General features: G+C 43.1%; 2 protein-coding genes across 6 annotated transcripts; both read left to right on the top strand.

Annotated features, from left to right (window-relative positions):
- Nucleotides 1–1,679: 1,679 nt before the first annotated feature.
- On the top strand, nucleotides 1,680–12,259 carry morc3a (MORC family CW-type zinc finger 3a). 5 transcript variants are annotated; one of them, XM_040201698.2, is made up of 19 exons: nucleotides 1,680–2,023; nucleotides 3,532–3,604; nucleotides 5,389–5,521; nucleotides 5,690–5,916; nucleotides 6,185–6,341; nucleotides 6,465–6,609; nucleotides 6,857–6,985; nucleotides 7,091–7,213; nucleotides 7,309–7,406; nucleotides 7,556–7,663; nucleotides 7,762–7,890; nucleotides 8,311–8,382; nucleotides 8,547–8,589; nucleotides 8,709–8,786; nucleotides 9,103–9,244; nucleotides 9,330–9,390; nucleotides 9,476–10,559; nucleotides 11,145–11,335; nucleotides 11,467–12,259. In XM_040201698.2, exons 1-19 carry the CDS (start codon nucleotides 1,985–1,987, stop codon nucleotides 11,630–11,632), a joined length of 3,198 nt encoding a protein of 1,065 aa, XP_040057632.2. In that variant the 5' UTR covers nucleotides 1,680–1,984; the 3' UTR covers nucleotides 11,633–12,259. The 5 variants fall into 5 exon arrangements, 4 of the variants coding, with proteins under 4 accessions (XP_040057632.2, XP_077946467.1, XP_040057633.2 ...); XM_078090341.1 differs by having other exon boundaries at nucleotides 1,701–2,023; nucleotides 7,094–7,213; XR_013452987.1 differs by lacking the exon at nucleotides 8,547–8,589 and having other exon boundaries at nucleotides 1,701–2,023; nucleotides 7,094–7,213.
- Nucleotides 12,260–13,254: 995 nt separating this feature from the next.
- chaf1b (chromatin assembly factor 1, subunit B) lies at nucleotides 13,255–20,519 on the top strand. The gene is made up of 14 exons (XM_040201400.2): nucleotides 13,255–13,409; nucleotides 13,812–13,952; nucleotides 14,141–14,273; nucleotides 14,394–14,514; nucleotides 15,062–15,165; nucleotides 15,247–15,343; nucleotides 15,442–15,520; nucleotides 16,144–16,237; nucleotides 16,332–16,401; nucleotides 16,499–16,590; nucleotides 16,685–16,844; nucleotides 17,041–17,838; nucleotides 19,034–19,122; nucleotides 19,882–20,519. Exons 2-14 carry the CDS (start codon nucleotides 13,827–13,829, stop codon nucleotides 19,980–19,982), a joined length of 2,064 nt encoding a protein of 687 aa, XP_040057334.2. The 5' UTR covers nucleotides 13,255–13,409; nucleotides 13,812–13,826; the 3' UTR covers nucleotides 19,983–20,519.
- The last annotated feature ends 737 nt before the right edge of the window (nucleotides 20,520–21,256 follow it).

Below are 21,256 nucleotides of genomic sequence, written 5' to 3'. Positions count from 1 at the left end.
TCAAAGATTCAACCAGAAGCTTGTCGATTGCTACCAAAAGCGCCTAATTGAAGTGAAAATGGCCAAGGGACCAAATATTAGCACTGCTGTATGTATATTTTTGACCCAGCAGATTTGATCACTTTTTCTGTTAACCCATAATACAGTCATAAAAGTGAAACCAAACTTCATGAATTTTTTTTTGTGACAAAGAAGTATCTGTTCCAATCACTCTATCAGAGAAAAATCAGACTTGTAGAAATAACTGGAAACTCAAGAGAGCCACGACATTATGTTCTTTACCGGTGTATGTAAACTTTTGACCACAACTGCATGTGGCCTTTTATTGCAGGTACCAACGCCGTTGTAGGAATGCTGACCCGTCACGTAACTGTTCTCAGAAACACACACTTGTCTGTGACCTTTTATTGCAAAGGCCCAACACCGTTTAGGAAGGATGAGCAGTCATATAACTGTTATCAGAAAGCGTTTTACCACGGGTGAGTGAGAGAGAGGGCACAACACTACACAGACCGGACTGACTGTGTTGTGAACACTAACATACGGTTTCATATTTTTGGATTATTTAATTGTGTCATTGTGCCGTGTTCAACCTGTGGTGGTTTTGTTGTATGGGGGATGAATGCATCGTCACTTAGTTATTAATTCTGTTATTATTTCTTTCGCCAGAAACACAAAGCGGGATGACTGGGAAAACATCGATCGATGTGAAAGTCAAACGGTTGCCAGCAGGGCTGTAGTGGAGGGTAAACGCACGTAAACGCCGTTTACGCACCTCTGGAATTTTGGAAATAGCGTTTACGCACCTATAAATAGCGTTTACGCACCTCAAAGTTCCCTGCGCCTTGTATTCTTCCGTTGGAATAATCCGAAATAAAATTGGTGTAATTTTAAAACAGCTAAGACTACGTTTCCTATTGTTGAACATATAAACGCCGTAGTCTGAATCATGTTCATCTGCGCTGTATTACGGTCTGTGAGCATCCAATCAGTGCCTTGCGGCTGCAGCAGCGACCAATCAGGATCCAGGAGGTGTGTAAACACACGTTGTGGATCAGCCCAGTGGTCCCCAACCTTTGTTACCTCACGGACCGGTTTCATGTCAGACAATATTTCGCGGACCGGTCGAGAAGGTCCGACGGGGGGGGGCGGGGTGTAGTAATCGTTGCGGGCGGAACGACCGACGGGGGGGGTAGTAGTCGCGCGCTCTGTGTTCGCTGGTCGTGCACGGTAAAAGGACAAGAAAAACGCCTGGTGACGCGTAGATTAGAAAACAAGTCAGTTCTCAACGTGAAAAAAACATGCTGTATGGGCTATTTATGAGTGTTCCTTTAACTTACGTTGTTCATACACATGTATTCATTGTCATTGATTGTATATGACTTTTACTGATAACATAATGCAATATAGCCAGGACAGCCTTACAAGAGTCGCGATGCTTTGTGTTGCGTTGCTTCGCATCGCGTCGAGGTCCGTATGATCACAAAATTCAGAGTTTACCCACCTCTAATTTTACCACTACAGCACTAGTTGCCAGTTAATACACACGTGGTGTATTACATAAATCATCAATATGTAATTAATGATGGTGACTTGGCATGTGGCAGCAAAGTGCTGTCCCATTCCCATTCTCACCATTTAAAGTCCTCTCGGACTCTCCCGCTCAACCACTTCCTTCCTTCAGGGTTTAGGGATGGGGGGGGAGAGAAACGGGACGGAGCCCAACAGCGCGCACCACGCGGAAGATCACCGGAACTTACGTTTAGACGTTCAACTCTAAAGTCAAACCTCCTTTCTTTATTTATTTATTTGTGTATGCGCCGCTGTGTCATAAAGCAGCCAAGCCGCGCCCCGAACAGATGAAGGGAGCGATACCGAAACCTAAGCGGCTCCGCGGTTTCCCGTTTCTCTCCGCTTCTCTCCGCTTCTCTCCGCTTCTCTCCACGTCAATCTCTCCAAACCAGCGCCCGCGTTTGGGTGAAAGATGGCGGCGCTGACGGACCGCGGAGTCCCGCTCTGCATGGTGAGGACAACGTACTCGTTATTTAAGTTGCGACATGTTACGTCATACGTCCCGGTGGACGGTTGGATACGTGTTGTTTGGCTTGTTTGTGACGTCACGTTAGACCCGCTGCGGTCTCTCTGCAGCGGGTTTAACGGCGAGAGAACGGTGTGTAATATATTATTGCTGCCTGGCAGAAATGTCTGACACTCTAAATTCACTTTACAAACGCAAATCGCACGTATGTGTTTTTAACAAGGGTTACACATGTGTAACAGCGAAACGTACGAACAAGTTTAATGTAGTACTTTAAAGTATGTGCACCGCGCTCAATGCGTCCTGCGAAGGTTTCTCTTTCGTTTACTCTGCTTTACAGCCTTACATTCAAAACATACGCAAAATATCTTATTGAAGTCATCACTGTTCGTTTTGTCCGCGCAGACCACTTTAGCTTCCGTATGCAAAAGTATATGTGTGCATGAAGCCACTCCTAGCAGAAGGGCTGCTTGGAGTGCTGCTTGACTTCCCGTATTTCTATTAATATAAAAAGACACAATCATTTTCCAAGCATGAACATATAGGTGTTGTGACTCAGGTAAGTAACTCTGGAGTTTTCTCTTATATACAGTCCTCATCGATGTAAATTCCCTGCATGCTTTATTATATTGGTAGGACTGTGACACCCAAATGCACACGGCATCTAGGAAACTGAATATTATGAAATATACTTTTCAGAAAACCAGAAACAATGAACTATTATTTTATTTGCACACATGATATGTGATATCTGTGTGTGTTGTAAATCACGAGGCCTCTGCCGGTTCGGTTCACACTCCCTCGGTGCTCGTAGATTAAATGTGAAGGTTCGATGTGTGAAACCCCAACGACTACTCCTAAAACGTCCATGTTCAGACAGGCGAAAAGATACTGGAACGGTTCCCTTCAATATGACTGTATATTTTATTGTGTATTTCTCCCTCTTTTGGGATTGTATTGAATTAAATTAACCAAATATTACTGTAGATTCCAACATGGCTCATTTTTGATAACGTTCTAATCCACAGACAAGTACAGTTTTTAAGATATTGTTTAATAACAAATGCATAAACATGTACCAATACATAAAGTGTGAATTCAAGCACTCAAACACAGCCACACTGACCGTTTTGAATAAACTATTCTGCATGACATTTGAATATGGATCCGGAAGCAGTACCTGTGCGTCCATCTGGCAGTGGGCTTTCCAGGGGCCTTTTAGGGAATGAGCCATCTCATTCCATGTTATTGTGAGTTTGCTGATGGTGGTTAAACGCGTCTGTGAGTTTACTCGTCATTTGGCTGCGTGTCACGGCGAGGCATTTTAAACTGCTTTAAACTCCGGTGCCTTCTGTCTGCAGCCATGATCAATGGGGGGGTCAAGGAGTGGGGGGGGGGGGGTCTTTGTAATAGCTTTAGGGTTAACAGTCGATGAATGAACAGAAGGCCACTTTGATAACTACTTTTCTCCCTCTTGATTTGTTCCTGTGCAGCTTTGTCCCAAGTTTCTTCATTCCAATTCCACCAGCCACACCTGGCCCTTCAGCGCCATAGCCGAGCTCATAGGTGAGTCATCACCACGCGCCTTGTTTGCATGTGAAAGAGGCGCTCTTACTATAATATTTGCTGATGAGCATGTCCCTGGTTTATTTACAGGGTTGGGTGTCCTCGATGGCTTAACCACAATCCTATTGAGCAAATTAAACTAGCACCGACACTTGAGTGCATTCAAATGTGACTGAGATTAATGTATTTCCGTTGAATACAGATTTATGTGGTGGAAGTTGGTGGATAATGACCTCCTCTGAAATCCAAAGTACCTTAAACTTGTGGGTGATTAAGTATTTATTACTGACTTCTAGCATATAGGACAACAATAATAAACACAAATCATCAAACACAAGCCATAAGTACAGACAGACGTCCAACGACTCCATTCAGCTGAAAGGGGACGGATTGTTCCTTCTCCCTTACAGGAGCAGCGTGACCTGACAAACACACACCAGAGAGGTTTGTTTGTGTTGTCCTAAAGGACAGCCCTGCACCAGAAGCTTCAACAGGATGTTAAAGGAATGTACCCTTTGACCCCCAAACCTCCTCCCCCACACTCAGTGTCACCGCTGGAGGAGCTGTTTGACAGAGAGCTAGAGGGATTGATGGATTAAAGGCTGGTTTATTTATTTATCAGAGACTTTATTGCCCCGTTCATCGCCACTGCTGCTTTTCATCACGGACACATTTGTCCCGTATTTTCCTCCACAACTTTGTTCCCCTCGACTGGCAAACAGACGTTTGTGGAGATCTCCCCCCATGAATCAGAGGCCATCCGCGCGTCCTTATAGTCCGCCAATGATGGCTTGTATAAGTGGTCATATTTACGGATTTATTCTGACAAAAGCTCTTCAATCTGCTCCGTTCTCTCGTAAACATTCTTCATTTTAATAATATCGGTATTGTGCTATGAAAGCGGAAATGTGAGACTCCGTAAAGGACGTAGTTAGCGGACCAATCGCAGCCTGGTGCGCTGCGAGAGGCTTCGAAAGCGACGCAAGCCTAGAAAAATGGGTCGACGCACGCAAGGAGGTGTGAAAAGGCACGTAAGGGACACGCAAGGGGGTCTTTTAAAGCATAAACTAGGCTTAATGGATTGATCCATTTCCATTACAGAAAAGAAGTCACAAAGTTCATGTTAGAGAACACAAAGTGCAACAGAACTAAAAGACGTCTGCAACATGGACAAACTTCTTCTCCGTGATTACATGACATTACATGTCATTTACATGGCGCTTTTATCCAAAGCGACTTACAATAAGTGCATTTCAACCATTAGGATACAAACTCAGAAGAACAAGAAACAAGAAAGTGCAATTTTCATCAAATAACTGGCTATAGATAAGAGCCATTATAAGTACAATTAAAGACCTACAGTCTGAGGAGGTGTGTCTTTAATTTGAGAGCATTGCAGGCGTATTTATACAAATACATATTTATACGTTCACAGAGATGACACCGTGGTTTTGTTACGGTTGTTTTACACGGTTAGACTCATGATGAGCTTTAGAAGCTCCTTGTGCAGGGGGTCTTTTTTTTTTATTACAATGCAAATGTCAACTCATTGCCCTCTTTGTCGTTGTAAAATAATACGGTATTTATTGAGTTCATTCAAAGTTTTAATTCTCCATCTTTTCTCCTTTTTTGATATAACATCTGGAGCTCAGTAGAAGGTGCTCCATGTACTAGAACAGTGTGAACAATAAACGCCAGAGTTTGAGATTCTTTTGTGAATTTAATTTAATTTCTCCCTGAGAATTTAATTCTTTAATTTCTCCCTGAATTGTTTATTTTAACAGACAATGCCTACGATCCAGATGTCAGCGCCAAACAGTTCTGGATCGATAAGATTGTGGTCGGAGGACAAGAGTGCCTCAGCTTCATGGATAATGGTAATGGCCTAGACGATGCAACGATGCTTAAGATGCTCAGGTACTGCCACCTTCATTTGGAAATGACATTGTCAATGCACTGTAAACATAATGACCATTGCTTAAACCTTTTTTTAAGTGCCTGTTGTACGCAATGTTGCATCGGTGTGCGAACCATGACATGAATCGTGTACCGATGATGAATAACAAAGCCATTTTCCCGCTCCAGCTTTGGGTACAGCGATAAGGTTGCTGTGAAAAGAGTGACCCCAATCGGTATGTATGGCAACGGTTTCAAGTCTGGATCCATGCGTCTCGGCAAGGACGCCATCGTGTTTTCAAAGTCGGAGAAGGTTTCCTGCGTCGGGATGCTCTCTCAAAACTACCTGAAACAGATTGGTGCCAACCAAATAAGTGTTCCTATCGTCTGCTTTGATAAAGGGAAGAAGAACAACTATATCCTTCATCTGCTGCATTAAAGCATTCCGCGTCATGTAAATAAATGAAATTGGTTACAAGAAGCATCCAGGGAAGTAATAGAGAAATCTGATGGACACCCAAAGAGTTTGTATGAGACATATTTGTGTGATACAAGTCCTTTTTGTAGTTGTTTGTTTATTGCTAGTATTTCACGTGGGCCGGACGGAAGTCGAAGTCGTTTGACATGTTTTAGAAAAGCACACCCTTGTTTTTCAAGGCAAGTTGTCCTTAACTTTGGCTTCACTCGTCGTAAGAGAGGAGCACAAATCCAGTCTGGAGGACATCCTGGAGTATTCCCCTTTCAAGACAGAGAAAGATCTGCTTGTTGAGGTCAACGCCATCAGCACCAACTGGTCCGCCAGGTCAACGGGCACACGGATCATCATCTGGAATCTCTGCAAGTCCGTCCGTAGTTCCTCCCTCCAAATGCATGTTTTATGTTCACTGTTCAAGACTAATCGATGTGAGCGTCAAGGAGACCAGACAAGCCAAAGACTGTAAGACCTGTTTATGTGTCTCAACAGGACATCCACCAGGCCCACAGAGTTTGATTTTGAGACGGACCGCTACGACATCCGAATACCACCCGTTGTGCACGAGGAAACGAACGGCGCGCAGCATCCAGTCACGGCCAACTCAAACATCCCCGAGAGTTTAAACTCACTGCGGGTAAGCAGCCGTAATGTGTGTTTGTGTGGTTCTTAGTGATTGAATTATACCGCAGCAATCATTTTACAAGCCTTCAACTCTACAATGTTAATCAAACGAACAAAGGATTTAACAACCCTAAAACATGCGCTGTAATCTGTGTCCTCTCCGTCAGAAAAAAAGCTGTGATATATTTAAACTTCTCTTTATATTGGTTTACCAGTTGCATGTTTTAATAATTGATGGTTGTTTCTTTAAATGGATGTAGGCCTATTGCAGTATTCTGTACCAAAAGCCGAGGATGCAGATCATCATTCGCGGTCAAAAAGTGATCACCCAGCTCATCGCTAAGAGTCTCGCCTTCTGCAAAAAGGACCAGTACAAGCCCACTTTCCTTGTATCCTTTCATCGCAGACTGACTATGATTTCAGTTTCATTTGGCACGTTTTGTGTGCGTGTGTGCAGGAAGTGTTGCTTGGGTTTTCCTTAGCTATTATTTCAGCAGCACAAACCTATTCCCATTACTTTTGGCTACAACACCAAAAGTAAGGACCAGTATGGCATGATGATGTATTACAAGAACCGGCTCATCAGAGGCTACGAGCGCATTGGCTGCCAGCTCAAGGTGATTGTGTTGCTCCGATGAGTGTGTTTGTTGAGTGCACACATTGTCACAGAGTTTTACCAGTGTTTCTGTTTCTGGACTGTTGCTTTCTGCAGGCCAACAACAAAGGTGTCGGGGTCATTGGGGTCATAGACTGTTGGTTCCTGGAACCTACGCACAACAAACAGAGCTTTAATGAAACCGATAAGTACAGGTAACGGCACCAATGCTAAATTCTGTTCTGGTCACATCATGCTGATTAATGTCTAATTTAGTTGCAGCTCAAAACTTGCACACAAACAACATTTTGATTATTTCCCAGCGCATGGCCACTAATGCAGAAGTCTACATTTCTCGGCACAGGAAAACTATGACCAATTTGGGGACCAAGCTGGAGGAGTACTGGAAGGAGATGTGCCACAGGAGAAAAACAGAGAATCCAAATTCCACCACGCCAGTGGAAGATACCTTGTTAGTACATTTTGCAGTGGCTGACATTTTGCATTCTCCACACATATGTGTGTGAGCTGCCCACATGCTCTGATACTCGTCTACATCTATGTCCTCAGGAAGCGCCCAGACCAGAACTGGGTGCAGTGCCAGGAATGTTTGCGCTGGCGCAAACTCCCGGACGGGATCGACTGCAAAATGCTGCCGGATGAATGGTTCTGCCACATGAACCCGGATCCTCAGTTCAGGTGAGCACAGTTACCGGAAAGATCTGTTTGTAATCTGCTGCGATGAACTACACCAATGCAGATCTGTTTTTGTTAAAACGACAAACTAAAGTATTTAGTAATTTAAGTCTTTCTCCATCCAAAGATAAATGTGATCATCATCAGACACTTAAACACATTTATATGTGTTTAAGTGTCTGATGATGATCACATTTATCTAAACACAATGTCCTGTTAAAGTTAAAGTTTCTATCAGGTCCAATTTTGTGGCTAGTTCAGATGAGTTCACAACAACTGGCCATGATTCTATATTATATATAGACTGAGGTTACTGAGGACAGGAGGGGAAGGAATACACAAAGGCACCATGAACAGAATCAAAAATAAATGCTCAGATGTATTTCTACTTACTTATACATTTAATCTATTTTTCCCTCCCAGGAGCTGCCAGGTGGAAGAGGAGGCTGAGGACTCTGAAGATGAGCAACCATACTGCAAGACCTATAAACAACAGTGAGTCCCGTTTCACTTCAACACCCCCCCACAACTTTGCCTCTGAATGAAAGTGAATGTATATGTATTTTTTTATTAAGCTGCCAAAAGCCCAACAATTTAACTTCATCATAATAAATGAAGGGACGTGATTTAGATTTCCCGGTGGTAATGATTTTTTACAGAGAGAAGGAAAAGAGAAAGGCTGAAGAGGAGAAAAGACTAAAGGTAAAAGCAGTTCTTTCCTGTGAATCACCTGCTGTTTCCTGATGGTAAGGTTTATGATTCAAAAAAGCATACCAGCATACCATGATTGATCGTGTGTTTTGAAAATTTTATTTTCATAGTTGGAGGAGGCCAAAAAGCATGAGGAAGAACGGTTGGCTATCCTCGAGAGGAAAAAAGAAGCCCATAGACGTCTGCAGGTTGGGAGTCATGGTGACCAAAGTCCATGCTTGTTAAAGATTATTATTCTAGTTAATAAATAGCAGGATGGGAATATGTTGTAGGATTATTAGTATTTCCTAAAAAGCATATCCTTTTGTTTGAACACATTTACCGGTAGATGTGTTTTTAGATGCAACCTCTTTCAGCTGTTAATGATGTTAACACTTTTTATGCTGAACAGTAATCCTGTATCGTTTGTCTGTATGAGTTGATCAAGTTGTAAGTGAGTTTCCACGTTGGGATTTACTAAAGCTTTTCTACTCCAATCTTTCTTTTTGTTTTGCTTGTTGACAGACTGTCCGTTCCCCCTCCACCTCCCTGACGAGTCGGTTTAACTTGGTAACACCACGGGGCGCTGCACGACGAGTTGCACGAGGAGCTGCAAGGGGCGCTGCAAGGGGGGCTCTATTTAGATCTCCTCCCCTCTCACCAGCTGGTAATGTGTGTGTGTGTGTGTGTCTGTGTGTGCACGCGACAGAGAATGTAATGAAATTCTGAATGTATTTTTTTTGTTTCTCTAGCTTACAGCCCCTCCAGTGGTCTTCCAGTCATTTCTGATGTATGCTCATTGATAGCACCCAAGTAAGATGTTGTGTTGTGTTTTTTAGCTTAAATATATCCTTTTCACTTTGAGAATCATATTAATTTTGCTGTTTATGCTTTGTAGGAGGAAAATAACACAACCAGCTACACCAGAAACAACTCTCAAAAAAAAAAAAATCAATGGGAACTCGGATACGTCCACATTACTCAATATGAGCGTCCAGAGCGCCCCATCAGTGTTAATTAATGAAGATGATGATGATGATGATGATGATGATACCGATGAGGACATTTTCATCTTGGAAAGCACTAGTACCCCCAAAGTGAAAAAGCCAGCCTATGGTTTGATGCAAGTCAAGATGGAGCCAGAGCAAAGTGATGATGATGATGATGATGTGAGCATCCTTTGGGAGTGCAACGATGATGACGCTCCACAGACGAGTGTTGCAGCTGTAGGAACCAGTCCCACCCCAGCACTCCCTCTAGAGGTGGCCAGCAGCACCACCCAGACAGAAGGACCCAAAGTAAAGGTGGAAGAAGAGGAGCAAGTTAAGACCGAAGAGGAGGAGAGACCGTGCCACAGCACATCCACTGAGACAGGTGGACGGCAAAGTTTAAATGTGGACATCGGTGTGTCCACTGTCGAGCAAAGACAAGTGAAGCTTGAGAACATTGGAGACGCTCACAGTGCAAACGCAGCAACCCAGGACTTGCAGAACAGAATGACACACAGTGCGGATAGTGACAAAGTTGGGGGACCTTCTCGTGCGAATGCATATGATGAGAATCAATCTCCACTTCACTATGCCAATGTCCCTGAGGCGCAGGACCAGCTTGTAGAGCCGATGCAGGCTACAGCTGGAGAGAGAGACCCCTTTCAAGAGCAGGTCCAAAAACTCTCCTTCCAACTGCAAGACATGCAGAAAAGTCTGCAGCGCCCGACTCCGGTCAATGTAAAGAAGGCGTGTTGTCACCAGGCCACCCAGACGGAGGGAACGGAGGGGGGGACGGACTTCAAAGCTCTGTTTGAGATGGCCAATCAGAAAATCGATGAACTGATTAAAAAAGAGATTTCATCAAGATCTGCTGAGAGCAATCCGAGTGTTGGCGCGTGTGAAGAGGACAGCGATGAGGTGGCGCTGCATGTTGACCGCCTGATGAGAGAAGTGGATGAAATAACAAAGGAGAGGGATGAGCTGCGCGCAAAGGTCAGTGTCTTAGCTTACAGTTAAAGAGCGGTAATGCTCTTTCATTCATTCCTTTTTATTGTTGACAAAGCCCAGAAAAAGGATATATATATTATAGACATACATGCACACTTATGCAACCACATTATTTATTTTTAATTGAAATATATATATATATATATGCTCTTTCATTCATTCCTTTTTATTGTTGACAAAGCCCAGAAAAAGGATATATATATATATATATATATATATATATATGTATATATATATATATATATATATATATATATGCTCTTTCATTCATTCCTTTTTATTGTTGACAAAGCCCAGAAAAAGTATATATATATATATATATATTATAGACATACATGCACACTTATGCAACCACATTATTTATTTTTAATTGAAATATATATATACAATACCAGTCAAAAGTTTAGGATTGAATGAGGAAATGTCTCCCAGCTATTGACTGGTATTGTATGTGTCTATATATATGACTCTTATCTTATTTATAATTTACTCTCTAAATATATCTTCTTGTGCTGACCTACTTACCCTCCCTCATTTTATTCTCTCCTGGGGGATCTGCTATGCCATCAGGTGGACCGCCTGCAAATGGAAAGTGACTACCAGGAAATCTCAGCTGTGGAACGGCAGCGGGAGACGGACGAGGCTCCAGTGAGGAGCACAACTCCACACACAGCCACGGATTCTACGGTACAAACGGATCCAGAGGAAACCGGATTGACGGCACAGTCGGACACAAATTCTGTGTCCGATACATCCAGAAGGTTGGATTATTGGAGAACCACCCTCCCTTCACAGAGCATGGATTAATTTGACAAAAGCCGTCAAGGAACTCGGCAACCCTGAAACGCAATGATGTGAATCACAGTTTTTTGCTTTTCTCTCCTCCTTTCAGATTAATCGAGCTCAGGCACAACGTCGGGCGTCTTCTGGTCTCCTATGTGCCGGCTCTGGACCTGGGCCAGGTGAATTATGAGTGCAGTGTAATCGATGAGATCCTTGAACAGGTTCTTTCTAATGTGGACATTGATGGAGGAGAGCCATCGCAACGACTGGATTAGCAACTCCTAGAATCATGGAATGAAGAACCGCACACCATCTATGAATAACGTGTAACTTTGATTGTGGGAGATTAAGATTATTTTAATGTTTTTTTAACTTAAATACTGTATTGCTTTGCACTCTTTATCTCAATAGCTGAATACTGCTATAAAAGAATTGTGTGGCAAAACAGCCACAGTGTACAGTAAGGAATGTTGTATACAATCACTTTGGTGATCAGATTTTAAGTAAAATGAAAGGCAAATGAGTTGTTTAGGTTTTCCAGTAAAAATAGAACGGTAACTCTTCTTTGATTCGAAGTGAAGCGTGTTCTATTTGTTTTCTATGAAATATATTTGTATATCTCTGTATTTTACTATGTGATGAAATGCACATGTCATTAGTATCCCCCTAATCCCTTCTGGTTGGACAAACCTAGAAGATGGGGCTATTTCTGAGTGACACTGGAACTTAACTGAAAGATTAATCAATTGTTTTTATACAATGTTTATTAAAAAATGATCATGGTAAAGTAAAAATACCACATGCAAAGAAATACTCTCTTATAAGTAAAATTCTTATATTTTCAATAAAACTTCTTGAAATATACTTAAATCCCCAAATAAAGATGTTTACTTGATGCATAATTGTTAGTTGGTAAAGGTGAAGTTTCTTTCAACTACGTAATAGACTTCTGTGTCTTAAACTTGAATAATACAACCTCATTTATCAACTGATTAATAACTGCAAAGTAAATGTCAATAAATGTAGTGGTGTAAAAAGGACAATATTACTTTCTAAGATGCGGTATTGTTGAGTAGAAGTATCATGTGACCTAAAGTGGAAATACTCAGCTTAAGTAACTCAAGTGCAGTACCTGAGTAAATGTACTTAGTTTCATTACACCACTCACCTGGATGAAGGACTAACTGCAGGCTATTACTCTGTCCCAGAATAGATTATCTTCATACAGATATTTTGACAGGTAAATTGCACTGTGGGACAAAGCCATGACATTTCTGTGATGTGAATTGTGTTCAGGCTTTATTTATTCAGGAAGGTTCATGTCTCTGTTTCTCAAGAGAGAAAATTAAATGTATTCAAGATTGCATATCAAAAAGACTTGCTAAAACGCTGATGCTGATTTTGGATGTTTTCATCAAACATACTGGTGATTGGGACTTTTTTTTCTTTGGTAATAAATCGCATGACGCTCTGGTTACGTTTGCGATAATGGAATAAGCATTTATGAGATCTCAATGTCCTGTGTGATAAAACAGCTTCCGAGCTCATTTCAGGGATTCATAATGAAATACTCAATTGTGGGTTGATGTGCGGAAGACCAAATTACAATCACATTTAACTGGAAAATGTTATTAATTATTGAAATAAAAGCTCTCCCTAATAACACTTGAAAATCCTATAAATTACATTAATTTATTTTGGCAATAAATGTTTCCTGATTCCTAAAGGTTAATCCGTGTATAACAACAATACTTTTGTGTTGATATACTTGATTTGTGAATGAACAATTCTACTTTTCTCATTTGTAACATTAATGAAGCTGTTTCTATAGATGCATCTGTATCATCTGTTTTACAAGTGAGGATTGACAAAATTGTACCTTGAGGAATAACTAACGTTAGTGATTAACGCATTAGTAAAACACCGTGGTTGGGATTTACAGGCGCCTTTACTTCCGGGTTTCTGACCAATCACAACACTCCAGTCGGCCGGAAGTTTGGAACGAATTGTACGCGGGAAATTGCTCAGCTCTGCAGCTGGACGGCAGTGGAGGTAGGACACTAACTTACTTAGAGAGCTTCAGTTCTAAGAATACATATAAAGATATGAGTTGGTGATATTTGTGGTAAACATGTTTGTTGCTAAACAATACCTCATCTGGCGTTGCGTGTTTACGCGGTTCTGTCATTTGTGAATGACGTTAGCCCCGTTTAATGTATTGCTAACGGTGTTAGCTGCTTGTAGCATTCGCTTTGTTTAGTATGCAACCGGAGTAACGTTATGTCGTTTTATGAGGTTGTAACTCGTAACCGGGTCTCCATGTTGTCCACAATGAGGCGATAACTGTGTTACGTCATCTGCTAACGTTAGCTAATACCAGCAGACGGGAAACGGTAAAACTATAAACTACCGTTAACTTAATCGATGTATTTGTTTCTCTTCTCGCCGGATCAGTGTTGGATACAGAAAATGAAGGTGGTCACTTGTGAGATTGCGTGGCACAACAAGGAGCCCGTCTACAGTCTGGACTTCCAGCATAGCGCGGATGGACGCGTCCGTCGGCTGGCCACAGCTGGAGTGGACACTACAGTCCGAGTGAGTGTAACGAAGGGATGGAAGCTCATGGTGATGCTCGCACAAAGGTCAATGTGTCGAACGGGGAACGAACCCTCACCGCACATGTTTCAGCAATCAGAGTTTAACAAACTAGTTTTGTTTCGTGGGACCCGCAGCCGGTTTAAAGAGTGCGCGTTGAATGACTTTTCACCCTGATGTTGATACAGCTGTGGCGGGTGGACAGCGGTGCAGACGGTAAGGCGGTGGTGGAGTTTCTGTCTAATCTGGCTCGACATACCAAGGCTGTCAACGTAGTGCGCTTCAGCCCCAACGGAGAGCTGCTTGCCTCCGGGGGAGATGGTATGTCACGCAAAGCAATGGCACACGTATGTTAGATGAAATGTGTTATACAGTCTCTGACACACACTGATCTCAAAACATTACAGATGTGTACAATGCAACGGTTTTCGTTTGGTACAGATGCAGCAATTCTGCTGTGGAAGCTCAATGACTCAAAGGAGCCCGAGCAGGTGCCCATGTTCCAGGAGGATGAGGACGCCCAGCTGAACAAGGAGAGCTGGTCCGTGGTCAAGACTTTAAGGTACACAACCAAAAGCACCCGGGCGCTACTGCTGCTGTGTTGTTTACAGAGAAACCATGAACTATGCCACGGTTAAGCAAGTGCAAACATAAAGAGGCCGTGGAGGCATGCTGACATTTATCTCCTTTGATGAAATTGCACTTTCTTGTTCTTTTGAGTTTGTATCCTTATGGCTGAAATGCACTTATTTTAAGTATCTTAAAATCAAACGTGTATGAGAGGGGTACCTTCTGTCTTATTTCATATTGTAGATCTAAATGTTAAGTTTCTTGTACCTACATACCTTATTTCACGCAGCCATACATCAACAAAAAAACTCCACCCATTTACTTGGAGCCAAACGCAACTGGAAGTGCGAAAATGCTAACTCGTTTCCAGGTTCACAGACTCCAGCTTCTTTATATAGCAAAGATTAGACCGTTTGAACTTCGTTTTAATATTTGATTACTCTGAAAATTGGGAGCCTCCAGATTTCTTTCCATTTCTAATTAAATGCGCAGCAATAGCGTGGTTGTACAAAGACATTTTTTATTACATTTTTCTTCAGGGGACACATAGAGGACGTGTATGACATGTGCTGGACGCAGGACGGAACCTCCATGGTGTCTGGCTCCGTCGATAACACCGCTATTATGTGGGACATCAACAAAGGTTTGCTCGCACCCTGTGAAATTATTTTTACTTTGAGTTCATCGCGTTGGTTTAAACTGTTTTTTATTCTTGTGTGTTTAGGACAGAAGCTTTACACCCTGCATGACCACAAGAGCTACGTGCAGGGGGTGACCTGGGACCCTCTGGGGCAATATGTAGCCACTCTCAGCTGTGACAGGTAGAAGAACGGAGCCCTCGTGGCCCCTCTAGTCCTTCAATCAACGCATTTTCTGTTGCGCAGCTTCACACTTGAGGTGTTTTGTGTTTTCCTTTCAGAGTGATGCGTGTGTACAGCACTCACACCAAAAAGAAAGCCTTCTGCATCAGTAAAATGAGCTCTGGGCCAGAAGGAGAGGTCAGTGGAACCTTTGCACTTGCAACTCTGGTTAAATGAGTCTCCTTTTTGTTTATTGAATACGGTTTTCTTTTATATACATTTATTTTATTTGGAAAAGGTAATATTGCAGTGTGCGCTAAAGTACACTTATATATTTCGATCCATTCATCCAAACCCAGCAATAAACGGCCTACACGCCGATGCGTATATCAACTTAAATTGTCTTGTTTACAACTTTCCCACATATGCGCATCAGAAAAATAACTATCTACATTAGAACCAAGGGAGCCTTTCGGAAGATGGAAAAGCACAACATGTCAGTCATATAGTCTGCTCACACAGGGGTTTTATACTATTATCTATTCAAAATGTAATAAAATCGTGTAGGTGATACTGATTTAGTTTTTAGGATAGAAACCCAGTGCTGCTTTCTATCCCGTCTCGATCCAAATACAAAATGTCCTGAGAGACTGTCTGCAAGGGTTGCCTTTGTTTTCTTTCCTGAGAATTAGTCATGTCTCTGTTGACCCAAACACATTTGTCTTCCCTGCGTGGTTCTGAATTCTGAGTTTACTGCTGCCGAGTGAGTGAGAGATGTAGCACCCACGTCCTCAGCGCCGTGTTTGTCTTCATCGCTGCAGGTCAAGCCGTACAGGATGTTCCACGATGACGGCATGAGGTCGTTTTTCCGACGCCTCTCGTTCACACCCGATGGGTCTTTCTTGTTAGCCCCAGGTACCCGAGCCTCCTGTTTAACGTGCTGTAGTACCCTAAATGCGATGGTCTACATAAGCTAAGTCCTGTCTTCTCTTGTCCCTTATGGCCGTAGCTGGCTGCGTGGAGGTTGGTGAGAACATCATAAACACCACCTACATCTTCTCCAGGAAGAGCCTCAAGAGGTAACTGGACTTCCTGGGACATTTCTGCTTTTTTTTTTTTTTTTAGTCATTTGTGGCTGCAGTGATTCCAGGTGACTGAATCCCAACTGTGTTTCAGGCCTATTGCCCACTTGCCTTGTCCAGCTAAAGCCACACTGGCTGTGCGCTGCTGCCCCGTCTACTTTGAGCTGAGGACCAAGACGAAAGAAGGCAAGAACATCCGTCCCCCATTAATTAATGATGATGAGGTCCTCCTCTTTTTGTTGTATATAGGTTTTCATTTTTTACCATTTCTCCCCGACAGACGGTTCAGTGGAGGTTCTTCCCAACGTCTTCCAGTTGGCGTACCGCATGGTGTTTGCTGTTGCGTCTGAGGACTCCATCCTCCTGTACGACACGCAACAGACCATCCCCTTCGGCCTGGTGTCCAACATCCATTACCACACACTCAGCGACCTCACGTGGTAAACTACGGCTGTCCTCCCTAGCAGTGCCAGTTTATGCACCTCTTCATTTGGGTTTATTATTTTGGGGTTCTGTCATCATGTGGCAGGTGTTGCGGTCTTCGATGAGTACAAAACCCGACCTCCAGAGTCTGAGACGTCCTAATCAAACGCTTCAACCCTCCACCTTCTGATAACGTTTTTGTATCTTCTTCAGGTCCCGTGACGGGTCCTTCCTGGCGGTGTCCTCCACCGATGGCTACTGCTCCTTCCTGTCCTTCTCTCCGGGGGAGTTGGGTACTCCCCTGAAGGAGCCCCCCGTCCTGGAGGTCTTTGCGCCCACCAGTGGTGCTGAGAAAAGGGGCAAGAAGTCCTCGGCGGCTAAGACCCCGTCTCCTTTGACCCAAGCAGCCGGCTCAGTCCCGACCCCCACGTCCCACAGCGGCCTCGGCAAAGACGCCCCGTCCATCACCCCCCCCCCCCAGGAGAAGAAGGGCACCCCGAGAGGCCGGTCCAAACCTCAGCCCCGAAGGATCACCCTCAACACCCTGCAGGGCTGGGGGAAGCCCTCCGCCGCTAAGACCACGGCTCCCTCGGCAGCTCAGGCGCCTACATCGGCACCCTCCACCCCCCAACCCTCCACCTCTCAACTCTCCACCCCTCAGCCATCTACTCACCAACCCTCCACCTCCCAACCATCTACTCCTCAACCCTCCACCACTCAACCCTCCACCCCCCAACCATCTACTCCTCAACCCTCCACCACTCAACCCTCCACCCCCCAACCATCTACTCCCCAACCCCCCACCACTCAACTCTCCACCTCCCAACCATCTACTCCCCAACCCTCCACCCCGCAACACTGTGTCGCCCCTCTCACCCCCAACAACTCCAACAAAATACAGCCACGCATCGCCCCCCTCACGCCATCCACCCCAAAAGCCCCCAACGGTGCTAATAATGTGGGCTCCACCACTCCCATGGGTGCAACCACCCCAAAGGGTCCGACCCCAAGGTAATTAAAAAAAAAGCAGTTATGTTTGATTCTGTCCGAGTGAGCGGAATGAATTTATTATATGACGTGTACATGCACAGCTATGCTTTGCTCGTTGGCATGTAGACTTTGGGTGTGGTGGGACGGGACTGCTGCTCATGGTTATTACATTGATTATTTAATATTTCTAATATGATATTGCAGCAAATAATTAGAAATACACATCACCAAAATGGTGTCTTCAAACTACGTGGGTCAGTATCCTAGTGATGGAAGATATTTAAATAAGTAAGCACAATTCCAAAACCACTCAAGTAATTGGTTATTTAATCCAGATGTTTTTAATGTTTGCAACATTATGTCTATACTATTTACATATTTGTTAGTAATCAAAACAAGTTGTAAAGCACTTCTTTTCAAACCCAGAAAAGGGAAATATAAAGAATCTGATATATGTTTAAATCTGGAAACATTTGCAAAAGAGAAAACAAATCAGCTTGATGGAATTTGTTCTCGATTTAATGTGTTTTTAGATGAAATGGTGCTGCTGCCAAAATGAAGGCATTTTTAATTCCAACCTAAATTGGACAGGAAGCCAGTGTAGAGACGTGGGAACGCGGCAAATTTTTTGTTGGTAATCACACAGGAGATTTAATTCCATTTATTTTCTGAACCAGCAATATCTTGCTAAACGTGTTCTTGCATTTGATTATTTTTGGAAATACTTGCACTATTCAAATGTGTTTTGAATGGCGTCAGACTGAGGAAGTGATACACGCAGCGTCCTGCTTCCACTTCCCTCCTCTTTTAAGAAACTACGCTGATTATCTCTGACAATGCAGTTTGAAAGGGCACCAAATGTGTGAAATACACTTTAATATAAACGGCTGTAATGGGCCTGTTCTGTCTGTTTACATGCAACATTACATCCAGTGAGAACAAAGCCTGTCTGGAATGAAGGATCCGTTGGACCCCCCACTGGCCTTAGACGAGAATCAGACTGCATTAGACAATTGCAGGTCTGCTCATGCTTTTGCGTTTTCCTTACATCTGCCACAAGGAGTGTTTGCCGTGGCCAGTTTTGACCAGTTCGGCTCCCTGGCTACTAAACAGAAGATAAAGAGAGGAAGCGGTTATATTAATTATGGTCATGTCCTGTGCTTGTGTGTTTTCTCCTGCTCGAAGCCTCTTCACCATTCGTCCTTTCTGTTCACAGGAGAGTATCTCTGACTCCCATCGCATCCCGATCTCCGGCTATCAGTTCACTCTTTCGCACTCCCTCCTCCACCGAGAAGGCCAAACACGGTCAGTGATTGCAGCCGCTTTGGCTGTTGGCCTTCATATTTCAAATATCACAAAAGAATGAAAATGATGATGGATAAATCAATGCAGCCTGACTTCCGTTACGATGTAATGGGCCAACGTCTTGTTCCTTAACACAAAATCAGACGATGCTAAGTGATCCAATGTCAGTATTTAAAAAAAGACATTGATATATTCCAAATTGCAATGAACTTCTTAAATCATGTGATGTAACTGACAAACAATGGAAACACACTTTTAAGGGAACTTGCGTGTTCCGATCCATTTCACCAGGGACGTGTCAGACAATACGGATCCAGCACATCAGACTTGTGCCTCCCTGTTTGTAATCAGTGTCATTTTGGCAGAAATTGTGCTTTAAAAAAAAAAGCAATCTTGACACTCAGGGGATTTATCCTCTTTGATTTTTTTTTTCTGTAACTTGTTAGAAAAGCAAGAGCTTTAAAACTTTTATTTAAATAATATTACCAACTACATTTGGTTTTGACTATCAATTTCTGATAATTGTACTTTGTTTGTGTGTCAAACTGATAGTTGGCTCACTCAAAATATTAGTAATACTCGTTAAGCTCAATGGGCTAAAGTTGAACCAGGGAGTCGATCCTCCCTTCGCTCCCCTGGGAGTGCATTTTAAAACTCGGCGTAACCATCTAACTGCTTCTTGTTATTTTCACCCTGCGGATCGGATCCGTTTGGTGACGCGTCTGTCACTGATTTGTTCATCGATATGCGTTTCTGCAGAACGTCCCTCTCCCCCCTCCGATCCGGTGTGCCAGCCGCCGGAGTCCAAGCGGCCGAAGACCAGTGACCCCCCGGTAAAGACCAGCGCCACCCAGACCTAGCGTCCAGTCGGAGCAGCGCGGTGCCGCGGCGTCGGAGTTACAGAAGCGTCCGTGCTAAACCACTGAGGCTGCTCGTGGAACGTGGCGCTGTTGTCCAACATTGTGCGTTGATGGATGAGGTCCGTGCTTCGTTTAACTAGATGAAGCTGTGGCTCTCTCATAATGTAGTCGTTCTAAAACCAACCGCATTGCAGTGAAGTCTTCTTGAATTAGTACTTATTTTTTAGCTTTGTGCGTTTTTGTATCATACAGCCAACTGATAATTGTATTATATTTGATTTGTTTTTTTGTATTTTGACGCTCAAGCGCTTTTATACAAAAGGAGAGGGTTGTCTCACTTATTTTCAAGAACATTTGGTTGTGAAACTAAAACCGTTTGGAACCTGAAGAAAAGAACTCAGCACCTGAAGGGTTTGTGCCTTGTGAGAGCGTTGAATACTCAACCCGAGTCTTAAGTTGTTGCAGACTAGACAGCCGGTTCAGTGTCAAGTTAAAAATTGACTTTCTCCTTGTCTAATAAAGAATGTTTCGTACAGAGTGAATGTTTAAGTGTTTGGCAGAGAATAACTACTGCATGATTTGATGCTTTCTTAGCTTCAAGCAGCTGACTGTTTGGTAAAGTCTTATCTAATAGGAAGCATCATTAATTAGATGTTTCTGCACTATGCTTCAACTCATTTGAAGGTCAGTTGATGTACAGAATAATTAATGCTGGCTGTCAGCAAACAAATACCGCTGCATTGTTTGCTGAGGAGACGTACTTCCAGGAAATGTATGGCTATTTGTCTTTGTTGAAGAGTGTGACCGCAGTTTTTATTAATCATTCTGAGGTCGGAAGACTTTCCTTTCTTAGATTCTGTTCCGATTATTGAGTTAGCTACTTTTGTTTCATATGTTATCACTGAATTGAATCTACATGATGGTCCTGTTGTGTGTTAATACTGGTCTGAGCAGTTCATCTTTTGGTCTTAAAACAACATTTTTACATATTGATTCCAAATACATCCAGTAAATTACTCAGGTCATGGGTATTACTTGTAAAATACAATGTCCTCCGAGGTTAATAAACCCCATAAATTCCTCGCCAAGATACAGAGGAAATGACTGCATACTTAAGTACAAAACACTTCTAATGCTCAAGGGTGCACGTGCCTCATGTTTCAATGCTTGTAATCAAATGAATGCTAAACACAATTCATCACCACTGACCTCGGAGAGGGAGATGCATTTACCGCATACAGAGGTTTTGATTATATTTTAAATGTTGCGAACTA

Source organism: Gasterosteus aculeatus, chromosome 16 (assembly GCF_964276395.1).
Source record: "Gasterosteus aculeatus chromosome 16, fGasAcu3.hap1.1, whole genome shotgun sequence".
Lineage (NCBI taxonomy): Eukaryota > Metazoa > Chordata > Actinopteri > Perciformes > Gasterosteidae > Gasterosteus > Gasterosteus aculeatus.
This window is presented reverse-complemented; position numbering and strand designations above follow the sequence as displayed.

Excerpts from the sequence above, each read along its gene's own strand:
- chaf1b (XM_040201400.2), top strand. The coding sequence starts at position 13,827 with ATGAAGGTGGTCACTTGTGAGATTGCGTGGCACAACAAGGAGCCCGTC. Across the intron at positions 14,274-14,393 it reads GCTTGCCTCCGGGGGAGATG|ATGCAGCAATTCTGCTGTGG; the intron begins GTATGTCACGCA and ends CGTTTGGTACAG. Across the intron at positions 15,521-16,143 it reads GCTCTGGGCCAGAAGGAGAG|GTCAAGCCGTACAGGATGTT; the intron begins GTCAGTGGAACC and ends TCATCGCTGCAG.
- morc3a (XM_040201698.2), top strand. The coding sequence starts at position 1,985 with ATGGCGGCGCTGACGGACCGCGGAGTCCCGCTCTGCATG. Across the intron at positions 8,383-8,546 it reads TGCAAGACCTATAAACAACA|AGAGAAGGAAAAGAGAAAGG; the intron begins GTGAGTCCCGTT and ends GATTTTTTACAG. Across the intron at positions 9,245-9,329 it reads TCCTCCCCTCTCACCAGCTG|CTTACAGCCCCTCCAGTGGT; the intron begins GTAATGTGTGTG and ends TTGTTTCTCTAG.